The sequence below is a fragment of the Prunus dulcis genome, chromosome 6 (genome assembly GCF_902201215.1).
Source record: "Prunus dulcis chromosome 6, ALMONDv2, whole genome shotgun sequence".
NCBI lineage: Eukaryota > Viridiplantae > Streptophyta > Magnoliopsida > Rosales > Rosaceae > Prunus > Prunus dulcis.
Genome location: NC_047655.1, coordinates 21,610,171 through 21,623,229, shown reverse-complemented (window position 1 = coordinate 21,623,229; position 13,059 = coordinate 21,610,171). Strand labels below are relative to the sequence as shown.

Genomic DNA, 13,059 nt, shown 5'->3' with positions numbered 1-13,059 from the left:
AGATCTTATGCTTAAGAGTACTTTCACTTATTTGCTATGGCAAAAGGTAAGAGGAGGCAAAAGATGTTACTATTTACTTTTAGTTTTTCTTTTTCTTTTACCTAAATTATTAAGAAAAAGATATTAAAAATGCAAGACACATTAATAAAATATTGAAAATAAACGAAATATTTAAAAAAAATATTGGAAATGCAAGAAACATAAATAAAAAAATTAAGACATTAAATTTAATAAAACCGAAATTACAAATAATTTACCTCCTTTCCAAGATTTTCGCCGTTTCGATGGTTGTCCCTTACTTTTGCCAACGGATTTCTCTATTTCCTCAACTCTTTATTCAAAATTTTCCATCTACTAATCAAGGTCATTTCCGTACGAGCTGAACCTGATATTTCACAAAATTCGGCAAGAATTTTTCTTTTTGTGTTGAAAGATTGGTGTTGAAAAATTTTACACCTACTAATCAAGGATTTGGTGTTGAAAGTGAACAACATTGGTATGTATTTATAGAAAGAAAAAAAAATTTGAATCCAGGTGCTGACATCAGCCATGACGTCAACTGCCCTTGAGCTGGAGCACAGGCTTGTTTCGGCCTCGGGCTGGCCCGGTTACGTGGGATCCGCAGCTTGCCCGGGCAATATTGGCCTGCTAGAAGACGCAAAATGGCCTTGGGGCCCCTCCTGCCCTCGGGCTGGGCAACGGATGGAATCGCTCTAATAGGCGTTTTTCCAGGTAGTAGTGGAACTTTGGGTTGTCATATAAGAATGGGAAATTTTCTGGGAGTTTATCATGTTTTGTTTTTTGTTTTTGAGTTAGTTTCTGTGTTGAGTAATAGGCAGTGACGTAGCTACCATGGGGTCTTGGAATCCATGGAAATGGCTGTAGAGGTTATGGTGCGCTGCTGGTGTGATCCCTTGGAGACGCCTACCAGCTGTTCGACGAAATGTCTCACAACAGTAGCTCTGCTGCGCATCCCTTATTTTTTAAAATGATTTGGCACCAAAACGATGCAAAAAAGCCATTTTGTGCTAGGAATTAAATACGATGCCATTTTTTAAAAATGACTTGGCGCAAAAAACGATGTCATTCAGTCTAGTGGCCACCTAAAATTTGTATCTTTTGAAAACAAAATAAAAAATACCATCACTGCAAGGTTTATTCATGGGGCATGAGTTTTTGCAGCAGGTGGACCATATAATCTTGCCTAGATATACATTGTTAATTATGTCTTATTAGATTAAAGGAAAAAAAAAAATGCAAGTTGAAAAATTAAATATAAAGAAAAATATAAAATAAAAAAGTGAAGTAAAAAGAAATTAATGTAAAGTAAGGATAGAATAGAGAAGAGAGAGAATAAAATTGATTAAAAAATATTAAAAAACAAAAGAAAGTGTAAATGGAGAAAATGAGAATGAGAAAATGAACTCCCATTTCTTATTCCAATATTCTAACGCAAATTATAAGCAAGAATTTTTTTTTACAATATATAAGAATACCGAAAGGACACGCGTAGGAAGTAAGGAAGGCTGCCTTCTTTAGCATGTAACCACGTAACGTGTCTCTGTTGTCTTCTGAATCGTCAAACAAGGATTCAAAATGGAGCTTTCATTTGAACTTCACGCCTTTTTCTTCTTTTTCTTCTTTATTTTGGTTGAAAGACCAAGATTCATCATTCACACATAAAAACCGAACTGCCAACCAGATTGGTAGCAGAGGCAAGAAGACCCTTGAGGCCAAATGAGGCGGCGCCGAGCATCTGGTAGTTTAGTCCCAAAGACATCTTCTCCTGCCATTGAAACAAGAGTAGACAATTCTGGCTTAATTGAAGCCCAAGTAGGTAATCTGGTTGAGGACTTGAAAGGCACTTCTTTTGATGCTCAAAGAGATGCAACATTTGAACTCCGGCTGCTTGCAAAGCAGAGTATGGAAAATCGGATTGTTATTGCAAACTGTGGAGCCATTAGCTTGTTGGTGGACTTGCTCCGGTCTACAGACAAAAGGGTTCAAGAAAATGCTGTCACAACACTTCTGAACTTATCCATCAATGTTGAGAACAAGACAGAAATTACTGCTGCAAATGCAATTGAACCTCTGATTCATGTCCTTGAGACAGGCGGTGCTGAAGCCAAGGAAAACTCAGCTGCCACTCTCTTTAGCCTTTCGGTGATTGAGGACAACAAGGTTCGCATTGGAAGGTCAGGGGCTATTGGGCCTCTAGTTGATTTACTGGGGAATGGGACTCCCAGAGGGAGGAAAGATGCAGCCACAGCTTTGTTTAGTTTGTCAATTTTTCATGAGAACCGACGTCCAATAGTTCAGGCCGGTGCTATAAAGTACCTAGTGGAGTTGATGGATCCAGCAGCTGGACTGGTTGACAAGGTAGTGGCTGTTTTAGCCAATCTTTCTACAATACCTGAGGGAAAGACAGCAATTGGTCAGGAAGGTGGGATCCCTGGTCTGGTTGAAGCTGTTGAGTTGGGTTCTGCAAGAGGGAAGGAGCATGCAGCTGCTGCTCTTCTACAGCTCTGCACAAGTAGTGACAGATATTGCCGTATGGTGCAACAGGAAGGAGCTGTTCCGCCTTTAGTGGTATTGTCACAACATGGCACCCCAAGGGCCCAAAAAAAGGTAAGATGCAAAATGTTTTTATATGATGGAATATTACAAGTTATGTTTAAACATAACCAAGTTTTTTGGTTTTCTTGCAGGCAGAGTCACTCCTTAGAGTCTTAAGTAAATGAGTCCTGTAAAATGCTTCTTATGTGAAAGTGGGAATAAGAGTTTATACCTGTGAGTCTAGCTGCTGTACTGAGCTTGGGAAAGAAGATGACAAAGGAATAATTTGGTATTGTTTTGTATCTCGTGCCCCATTTGTCTAGTTCGTATTCATATCAATATATTTTGACGCGTGCATGATTGCAGTAGCACATCAAAAGGCTCTGTTACATGCTCTCTCGTTATTCTTGCAATGAAATATGTTGTCTTTGCAGGCAGTCATCCCATTTCTATAGACAAATAGATGCCGAAATAGTAGTGAATTATGTTGAGTTTGAGTAGAAGAACTAACAATGTACAGTATACTAAGTTTTGTTGTCTGCTCAAACTGCTGCCATATTTCTTTTTAATAACTCACTCACATATACACAGATACAAACACAGACAAGCACAACATACCACAAACATATATATCAGCCTCCCTGACAGCAGGAAGGGTGTAAACATTGGCCATAAGAATATTCTTCTGCATAGTAACTTGATCCAAGTAAATTGACCTGCGTAAATTCCAACACAATTTTAGCCATCCCCTTCAAAACCGTCCAAAACAACACAAATGATGGGTGCACATTAACATTACCTTTATAATCTCACACTTAGAGCTTGGACGCGTAGAGGTTGCTAATATACTCATGTGAAAATGCTGTTATAGTGAACACAATAAAAGAAATAGTAACAATTTTGCATCAGTGGATATTTGGTAACAGAACATTTCCAAAGCCCTTATGAAGAAAATCATACAGAACACAACCATAGAACTAACCATGCATCACATTTGCAGCAGAACTTACCCTGAACGGATCACCCCTTAAGGACTGCACAAATAATGAATTTCCTGACTCCTTATCCTGCAAAGGAGCAGAGTGGTGAGCACAAGTAAAAAGCTTTCCCTGTGAAAATAACAAGTTTCATCCAATAGATTACCTCCAAATAAACATCCCTAAGTCTCCTTCCAGTTTGAGCACAGCAGATGCGAACTACATCCTCATCACAACTACCACTGACAATATAGTCCCTTCCATTCATGTAATATGAACGGGTATAATTATGAGAACTTCCTGTAGAAGCTATATCAAAATTCATGTGGAGCTTCCCATCTGCTGCCAAAAGTTGCTTAACCTGGAAAGTGACAACACATAAAAGTTATCTGCTCATTTTTGCCTACAGCAATAGACAAAAGTGCACCTTACTGTACTGTACCTCATTGTCAACGGCTGAAACAAGCAAATAAAGGTCGTCAGGAGAAAAGCAAACCATCACGTTTCCTCTTGAGCTTGAAGCTGTATAGCAAGGCCGCATTGGGTTCTGTCTCAAATCCCACATCTTCACATCATGGTCAAATGATGAAGTAGCAAACATGTAAGGGGAATGGTGGGCAAATTTGGCAACATTGATTGGTTCTTGGTGAATATTAGTGAACTGCTGTAAACGTCTTCCACTCGCTATGTCATATAGAGCAACACCTTTTGAGTACGCACTAGCAAGAAGCTGGTTATCAGTTGAATTTACATGAAGAGAAGTCAATTGCTCGAAATCGTCAAAAGTTGCAACACTAGAGCTGCAACAGGAGTCTGAAACTTCTGGTGACATATAATTGATGTCAAGCAACTTCAAGGAACCATTATCTGAACCAGCAACAAGCTATTTTTTCAACACAAATGGGAAAATGGGTAAGAAAAACATTAACAAGGGGATTACAAATACAACCACTTTTTGCATTTGAGTAAGAGAAAAGCATCGGCAGCCCTGAGTATTATGATGGTCTATACTAGAGTTTGTATATCCATATATACATGTTTGTCTGTGTCACTGTGTGTGCATCTGCAAGTGAGCTGGCAAAACAAGCGCAGCAGTAGGTCAAAGAGACTGTCTGGTTTGTCCACTTTCATGATGTACCAGGATTAAGCATGAAAGAGGACTTAATCATACCAGGTAATGCATATTAATAGTATTCCAAAGGGTTATAATAAACTTAAACACTCTCCCACAGTTATATTATATCTTAAGTTCGGGAGACGTTTAGGATTCATAATACATCAAATGCACAGCCCAAGTATTATTTTAGTGTAACATTGGATTCTGGCATATTATTAGGTTTGCATATAGTACCAGATAATATAAATTCTCGGAGAATATATGAATTACAATTGATAATGCTTTGACAAACACCAGAAACACAGCCTAGACTGTTAATGCATACAAGAAATCACATACCTTGGATGGATTTTTATTGAGCCAACAAAGCCCCAAGACACTGCTCATTGCTCCTATGGAGGGGACATAACCAACAATCTTCCCATTTTCATGGTTGACAACAACTACTTCACCATCCAGGGTTCCAAATACCATAAGACTAGGGTTTGATGGATGGTACTCAAATTGCCTTGGACGAAGCTTCTTAGTCTCTGCTTTAAATGTGTGGCTAAAGTTAGACAGTGGATGTAAGAGTGGCCACATTGAAGACCCAAGTTTGGCAGCGCAAAGGGACCTTAAGAAAAAATTCTGGCCATTCCGATAAGGATGCAGCTGTTTTGGCTTAAATGGTTTTTGGCAGTGTACACCATTTGTTCCCATTTCACGCTTATGCAAAACACTAACAACACTTTCTTTGAGCTGTCTATTATAAGGCAAATATTCATAGTATTTTGCCGAGGTCATCATGGCCAATTCCTTTTCCATCTTTCTAATAGGAAAATTATCCAAAACTTCCAAACCAGGGAGTGATGAAATCATGTAATCCCAGTAATGTTTCTCAAAGCATAGGGGTGAACGATGATGAGTTATATACTTTAATGTAAAAGTGGCATTCTTAAGATCACTCACAAGAAACCCGTCTTTTTCTTGAACCTACAATTTGCCAAAGACGTATTAAATAAACTGTTAAATCCATCACCAACAAATAGTAATTTCATAACCACATAAAATTATAATCATGCTGTGTACTTACCTCACTCTGTAAGTTGTGATGTCTTTGTAAATCAGGACATGGCCCAGTGTCATTGCAACACAAACAACTTTGGAACCGTAATTCCATCAAAGCAGGAAGTTTTGATAGAACACCAGTGGTTGTCAGGAGATTTGCAATTCTTGTCTCACACATTGAGAGACGCATCAAATTTGGCATGCAAGAAAAACAGTCCTTGTGCAAACTAGCAAGTGAAGTACAAAAGTCCAGATTGAGGGTGTGCAGCCGCAAAAAGCTTCCAGCAATGTTGAGTTTCTGGACATGAGTAGACCTCAAGTTGAAGACCTGGCAAGCCAAGCAACCCTGGAAGAGATCCCTGGGGAGAATCCAAATCAATGGAACAAGTCAAAAGTTTTATTTATATAAGATATACAATACTACACTTGTTAATCTTGTCGTAGATTCGTTACAACAACAGACAAGTTATTTCCTAAACAAACATGTAGACTTCATCGGCACATGGAATCAAGCTTCACAATCATGTAAGCTGAAAAAGTAATTCCAGAAATGAACATAAAACAATATCATACAAAAGTACATTGCGGTATCCACTTAAAGACAGTATCCACATGAAAAAGTTAAGAGACTTTTATTCCATTTTTATAATTGACCTCAAATGAAAGGAAATAGAAGATACTGATATTGAATGTGAAAATAACACAACAAATAAATTCTCAATACTGGAAATTGCTAACACATACCCTAGAAATTCGTTCCCCAACGACAAATCCTGGAGATCAACAACTTGAAGCTTTTGATTGACAGCATGTATCAAAGCCATAACATTTTCTTTAGCCAAGTCACTATCGAATTCCAGAAATATATCAACAGCATCAATATCAGCAGATTCACTTGACAAAAGTAAGTTGGTTAGAGGCAAAATATCGGCATCCTTTAGCTGATCTAGCGAAATTGTTATTCTACACTTCTCATTGCGGGAGCTCCGAATTTTGGCCTGAACAATATTAAAAGAAAGTAGAAATTTAATATATAGTAAAAGCAATTTGTTAGAACACTACCAATTTTATATGATCAAAAGCAGAGCAGGTCAAAGTGAAAGCAAATTTTTTAATCTAAGACCTGACCTGAGTAAACCATGCTAGAACTGCTGAATTGGGTTGCACCTCATGCTTTTTGCAAGAGTCAAGGTACCTGGCGTGAGCATCCAACAAGGGAGTTAATAAAATAAATAAACTAAAAAGAATAAAAATACTAATTTAACTAACAAAGTCTTTACTAAAAATATAACAATTACAAAAGAGCATATGCATCAAGGCACTCAGGTCAGTTCTAGAATCGTTCCACCATCTTTTGCATTACATAACAGATCATGACTCAAATTTGGTTGGGGGGATAGAAAGCGGGTTGTCGGCAAGCGTGACGAGAGGGCAGAGTTCCTTTGTGAAATGGCAGTTTGAAGCCAACGAAAACATACCAACAAAGAATTATAAATTTTTGGCCAACTTATGAGAAAAAGAAATGATCTTTGTTCTAAATCAGTGTAATTGGACATCTGGGTATCTACCAAAACAGTTTCATTCTCTGTAAACCCAGAAAGATATATATAGTTCAAAGTAGTCTACTAATCATCTCCTAAAATTCCCAGATAATCTGTGAGAGTTGTTTGTAGATTATAACTGGTATAATTAAAAAGATGGTTAGTTTTTTTTTTCTTTTTCTCAGCAGTTGTCTTTCCTAGCTAAAATGGTGGTCAGCAATTGCTAACCGAAAAAAAAAAAAAAAAAAAACCTACAAAAAGCAGCAGCAGAGAGATACCGAGCTTGTAAGCTGGAGATAGCCATGACTCCTCTGCTTCTTCTTCTTCTTGTTGTTTGGTTTTCTGAGTGCAAATGCAATGGGAGAGTAGTGTTGAGTAAATAGAGAGGTCCCGTGAGACATGTGCTGATGGGACAACGTACGGAACAAGTGAAGTGGACACTCTGAAAGGAGAACCACATGTCAAAAAAGAAAGGAAACAGATAAGCACAGTGTTCACATCACCGCGGCATATTTGTCCTCCTTGCTCAAATGCTACAAAACACAAAAAGGCGGTGGCAATTCAATCCTCATTTTTTTAAAATATAAATAATAATCTAAACTAGAGGTAGATGAATTTTTTACACACACTACAACGGAATTATGAGTTTTTGAACATGAAATTATTAACCTGCAAGTCGAAATTTTTATTCACTAAATTAAACCATGTTGGTATAATTAACTCCATATTAAAAGGAGTCGATTGGTTTCTTAATAATGTTAGCATATTGCATTAATTTTGGATTGTATAATTGTATTTGTACGTGCTATCTCTAACTATCATTAACCTAGATATTTTCCATTTATTTTTCTCTTTCAGTTTTGGATGGCGACTGTATCGAACAAAATTCATGAGGTGTCTTTGAATAGTGAAGAATTTGGGTGTAACGAGTTTCATATTTCACTCTCTGTGTACCTCCCTCTCTTGGTGAGAGAAAATAGGGTACGAAACTCGTTGCAGCCAAAAATTTCAGCCTCGTTTTGGGAAAGATTTTTTTAAAAAAGGGAAGTTTCCATGAAACTACCTGTGTCGTTCCATAAATTGTATTATATAGAAATATGACATCATAAGGATTTAAGGTGGTAGAGAGAGAAGTGGCGCTGGTGGTGCTTCTCATGATGACTAACTCAATCTCTCAGAATTTTCAAGAAAAATGAAGGTGGTCCGTTGACCCACCCAAAGATTTTAATATATATATATATATATGATAGTCCCAATGGCAATGAATGATATGGGCTTTTTTTCTCAATTATAATTGGTTGGGCTTAAAGAAAGTGACGTGTTAAAGACAGCACAATCCCATCCTACAAAGGAGAAACACGTGAAGAGATGATTTGTATATTCAAAGTTTTTCACCTCCAATCACCAGACCGATGTTGTAGTCCTAGTGCTCATTCTATTACATCACTTTAAAATACAAATATATTTTTATATAAAAATGATCCTTTCCCCTCAAGACAACTTTTGGAATTGAAGTATCGTTGCATCTGGAATTTTCTCATTACTACTAATATGCACCTATTTGGGTTACGGCAATTGGCTGAATTTAAATTCGAATTTCTCTTTTTATAAATTAAATTAAATTATAATTATTTATACTATCGCTTGATATAAAAAAACAACTTAATATTACGAGTACCAACTATTATAATCCTTGGATTATTTTCGTAATTTTATTCTTTTTTGTTTATATTGGAATTTTTAAAATCATACTTGTAAGTTGTAACCAATTTTTCCATCCTCTCCCTCACCATTGAGCCTGGTATGTCATTGTCCACCATATTTAGCTTCATCTTCATCTTCATCTTCATGGTCGGTTGAAAGTAGAAATGATGACAGAATTACTTGCAGCTGGAAGGAAAAAGATTCTTGGTGCCTTTACAGGCTGCTAATTCTTTCTTTCTTTCTTTCTAGTTTCTTCTGGTCACCAATCACATTTCATTATGTAAATGGAAATCTTCTATCATTTCCAGGAAATAATGCCAGCATGCAAAATATTATAAATGGCACGTAAATAAAAGGTACATATCAATGGGTTTTGATCATATCCAGTGATCAATGCACCCAAAAAGAAACACATGAATTTACCATTTTAACCTACTTATGAACTTCTTCTTGGCCCAACCCATGGTCCTATTTACTGCTCATGCATTCAGGATGGGGTGCAATATAAATGTTGGCGTTGCAAACATGACTACAAAACCAGATTTGAAACACATTCATTATCCAAATTGAATTACAACCGTACAAATTACAGATGTAGATTAGAAACTTTATACGACGCAAATTACTCAGCCCACCCACCTTTTTTTACCCATCCCATCAGATCTAGAGATGCTAATCCTACCGTTATTCGAATGGACTTTAAACTAAACATACTCCAATCCAATTTAATCCAGACCGATCCATCAAAGGATGGGAATATAAGGATTTGGACTCTACTCCAATCCAGTTCAATCCAGGCCGAGCCATCAAAAGATTAGATCCAACATAAGCAATAAAAACAAACCGAAAGTAAAGGGAAAGAGTAAAGTGAGAGTCACCAAGACAAAGGAGCGACTGAATTGAGATGTGACAAAAGAATACAAAGGATAAATTAATAAAAGTGGTTTTTTAAAGAGAAATAAATGGTAAATAAATATGAATTCTTCTTCTAGATCTGTAATAATGAACACAACGGTGGACAAAAGATTAAAATAATAAGGACAACATTACAACGAAATAACACCGTCCTTGTTCCATTTCAGGTACCAGCAGATCCCGATCTCAATCTCTAGAATAATACCAAAACTGCCCATCCCAATGCAATGGATCCGACTACCTTGTGCAGGCACCTCACTGCTCCACTCTGCATTTTCAAAACTATTTCAGAACCCAATGTACAATAATTTATTTTAATTCACAATATACAAAGGGTAAGTACTAATTCGATTTATTTACTATTTAACATTTACCAATAAACAACATCTATTTATTTACTTCTTTTTTTTGGTCAATAACTATTTATTTACTTCCATCATGATTCCTGCAGCACATGTGAATATAATAATGACACACTCTGACTCAATGCCCGGGGGTAGGGGTAAAATTAGCGCGGGGCAATTAAGTAAATTAGCCATACTAGCCAAATTTACCCACCACCGACGGTGGCGCGTGACAATGTTGTGCAGGCGGTTGGCCTTCCCACCACCTACCACTCAGATCCCGGATCAACAGATCTGGATGAGATTCAAAGCATAGCGCCAACTACACGCTCTAAAGCGCGAGTGAGCAAGCACAGCGAACATCACTGAAACGCAGCGTTTTGATGAGTGAGAACAGAGGCTCTCAGCGGGAAGCAAAAGACCTCGAGGGTCGGGGTTTTAGTAGAGTGAGTGGAATCCAGCTGACTAAATCAATGTTTGTAAATATAACTTGGGTTGATTTTGAACTGAAAGTTCCAGATCTGGGTGCGCATTGCACCCACTGCGTATATTAGATCTAAAACTAGACAAAAATTAAAAAACAAAAAATGAACCAAGTAAAATCCAACTCAGCATTACCTGATCGTCAGCTACAGAAGGAGCAGGGGTTTCAGCACCGGGGCTCGCTGCTCCAGGAGCCTCAGCCGGAGGCGCGGGTGGGCTGTCCGAAGCTGGAGTGGGAGCAGCCGCCGGAGACTTGTGCTTAGACTTCTTCTTGCTAGGAGCTGGAGTCGGAGCCTCAGGTGTAGTCGGTGGCTCAGCGACTGGAGCCGGAGCGGCTGCCGGAGGAGATTTAGCCGGTGGGGAGCTGGCCGGAGCCTTAGAAGGTGGTGAGCTCACTGGAGCTGGCAATGGAGGTAAAACGGCAACAGTAGGAGTAGCCACCGGAGTTGGAGCCGCGGCCGCAGGCTTGGGTGTCGCCGACACCGGAGTTGAAGCGGGTGGAGCCGATTTTGGGGAAGCGACTGGAGATGGTGACTTGGGCTTTGTGGGAGCTGCAGCTGGTGGTGAAGTGGTGGGTGTGGTTGCAGCTGGTGGTGAACTAGTGGGTGTGGTCGCAGCTGGAGACGCCGGAGACTTTGTCGGCGCGGCTGCCGGAGCTTGGCCTCCGACTCCGGCTACGAGAATGCAGATGAGTGCGATTGTGAACACGTTGTTTCGCTCCATCTCTATCGATGACAATGGAAATCAGACAGAGAGAGAGAGAGTGTGTGAGACTGGAAAACGATGAGAGAGTTATATATATAGTCCGGATCTCAACGGGAAGAAACAGAGGTTTAATCTGGAGCGTACATCAAGCGGGACCCAATTCTAGATGGGGTAGGATTTAGCCGTTGGATGAACGAACAAAGACGAAAAGAAGGTTCGGCCTCTTTTCCGGGGCCCATAAAATAAAACAGGCCATGTATGTAGGTAATGTGGTGCTAGACTAGACACAGTCTGGCTGGGGCCCATTTGCGTTCATGTGACACGCCCGCCAATTGATACTCTCTGGGCTTTGGCTGTGACATTAAAACACGGGGTTTTTTTTTTTTTTTTAAAATTAAATTTTTTTAAAGAACTTTGATTGTTAAAATTTTTTTTTTTTTTAAAAATGCGAAAATATATTAAATTTATAAACATTATACGAATGTTAAAACTCGAATTTAGAACTTTTAATGGAGAAGCAAACTCGAACCCAGGACATTTTCTAGAGAGAGAAATTGCTCCAAATCACTACATTAGTAGATTCTTTAAAAATAAATACCCTTAATCACTCAAACTATAAGTCTTTGTTTAATAAATAAATAAAATAAAAAACCATAAGTCAGTTTTTTATTTTTTAGTTTTTGTAGAACAAGTGGGTTTTTTTATACAGCTGGATTGTTTAAAGGTGGGGTCATTTGCCAGTTTGACAAACCAATAACCGACGGCCACATGAGGCGTCGTGGCAATAATTGCGTGGTGATTTGGTAAGTTTAGATGGATTATCGGAGCACCGCCAAATTTGTGGGTCCCGCGAAATGTTGCCTGTAGGTGCTTTTGTAACGCACATTTTTGGCTGTAGGGTGTAGCAGGAAGGATTCTTTCCCCTTTTTTTTTCTTTTCTTACAGAAAATGAGTATATTTTCTCACTTTTTCTTTCTTTTATTTTTTAATAATAATAATAATAGCAAACAGGATGAGCTGGTTTTGTTACTATGCTTGACATGACATGGAAGACAATGAGGACTGAGCTGGAGAAGTTGGAACACAATCGATTTCCAAACATAGTTGGTGATGCTTGGCATGTTCGGTAGTTAAAATGCTAAGCCAAAAGCACAAGCACGCAAAGTCTGTGATTGGTTTGTATTTTAGGTCAAATGGAATCGAAACAACGTATCTTTTTTGTATTTTAGGTCAAATGGAATTGAAATAACGTATCTTTTTCTATGGCGATACAAGAGGAGTTATTCAATTGACATAAATAATATTAGGGACACCTCAAATCATTATGAGAAGAAAAATGTAATTAGATAGGAACTAGTTGGTTTCTATTTTTGTATGAATAATTAGTGGGGGGTTAGATACAATGCATTTGAAATAATTACATATCATATTTGGGATTTCAAAGGACGAGATTTAAAATTAATGCATTTCTTCTTTTGTATTCCAATACAAATATTTATTTACTGTTACTATTAGGCCAATGAAGCAAGAGCTTTTTAAGATATTTGAGTTTATTTGTCTAATTGGTCTTAATAAGGCAACCACCTCAAAACTCAAATTTCTTAGTTAGAAAAACTCTTCCAGAGAAACATGGTAAATTTATTTAATTCTAGATAAAGCACAATAACTTG

At 38.0% G+C, this 13,059-nt stretch overlaps 3 protein-coding genes across 5 annotated transcripts; 1 reads left to right on the top strand and 2 right to left on the bottom strand.

The window, feature by feature from the left end:
• Window positions 1–1,411: 1,411 nt before the first annotated feature.
• Window positions 1,412–7,698, bottom strand: LOC117630976. 3 transcript variants are annotated; one of them, XR_004586280.1, is made up of 12 exons: window positions 7,517–7,698; window positions 6,826–6,892; window positions 6,442–6,695; window positions 5,723–6,056; window positions 4,990–5,622; window positions 3,976–4,416; window positions 3,700–3,894; window positions 3,567–3,623; window positions 3,356–3,418; window positions 3,175–3,272; window positions 2,789–3,005; window positions 1,412–2,413 (listed from the first exon to the last, which is right to left on the bottom strand). XR_004586280.1 is itself a non-coding variant. In XM_034363865.1 (11 exons), the coding sequence occupies exons 1-10, from the start codon at window positions 7,696–7,698 to the stop codon at window positions 3,189–3,191; spliced, it is 2,310 nt and encodes a 769-aa protein (XP_034219756.1). In that variant the 3' UTR covers window positions 1,412–3,005; window positions 3,175–3,188. The 3 variants fall into 3 exon arrangements, 2 of the variants coding, with proteins under 2 accessions (XP_034219756.1, XP_034219755.1); XM_034363865.1 differs by having other exon boundaries at window positions 1,412–3,005; XM_034363864.1 differs by lacking the exons at window positions 1,412–2,413; window positions 2,789–3,005 and having other exon boundaries at window positions 3,021–3,272.
• Window positions 1,713–2,993, top strand: LOC117630977 (U-box domain-containing protein 4-like). The gene is made up of 2 exons (XM_034363866.1): window positions 1,713–2,628; window positions 2,709–2,993. The coding sequence occupies exons 1-2, from the start codon at window positions 1,738–1,740 to the stop codon at window positions 2,739–2,741; spliced, it is 924 nt and encodes a 307-aa protein (XP_034219757.1). The 5' UTR covers window positions 1,713–1,737; the 3' UTR covers window positions 2,742–2,993.
• A 2,112-nt stretch (window positions 7,699–9,810) lies between the features above and the next one.
• On the bottom strand, window positions 9,811–11,451 carry LOC117632936 (lysine-rich arabinogalactan protein 18). Its single transcript, XM_034366577.1, has 2 exons — window positions 10,820–11,451; window positions 9,811–10,125 (listed from the first exon to the last, which is right to left on the bottom strand). Exons 1-2 carry the CDS (start codon window positions 11,405–11,407, stop codon window positions 10,051–10,053), a joined length of 663 nt encoding a protein of 220 aa, XP_034222468.1. The 5' UTR covers window positions 11,408–11,451; the 3' UTR covers window positions 9,811–10,050.
• Window positions 11,452–13,059: the final 1,608 nt, after the last annotated feature.

Coding starts and splice junctions, on each gene's coding strand:
- LOC117630977 (XM_034363866.1), top strand. CDS start 1,738: ATGAGGCGGCGCCGAGCATCTGGTAGTTTAGTCCCAAAGACATCTTCT. Junction 2,629..2,708: donor CCCCAAGGGCCCAAAAAAAG/GTAAGATGCAAA, acceptor GTTTTCTTGCAG/GCAGAGTCACTCCTTAGAGT.
- LOC117630976 (XM_034363865.1), bottom strand. CDS start 7,698: ATGTGGTTCTCCTTTCAGAGTGTCCACTTCACTTGTTCCGTACGTTGT. Junction 4,417..4,989: donor TCAATAAAAATCCATCCAAG/GTATGTGATTTC, acceptor TTGAAAAAATAG/CTTGTTGCTGGTTCAGATAA. Junction 3,419..3,566: donor TAAGGGGTGATCCGTTCAGG/GTAAGTTCTGCT, acceptor TCACTATAACAG/CATTTTCACATGAGTATATT.
- LOC117632936 (XM_034366577.1), bottom strand. CDS start 11,407: ATGGAGCGAAACAACGTGTTCACAATCGCACTCATCTGCATTCTCGTA. Junction 10,126..10,819: donor CTTCTGTAGCTGACGATCAG/GTAATGCTGAGT, acceptor TTGAAAATGCAG/AGTGGAGCAGTGAGGTGCCT.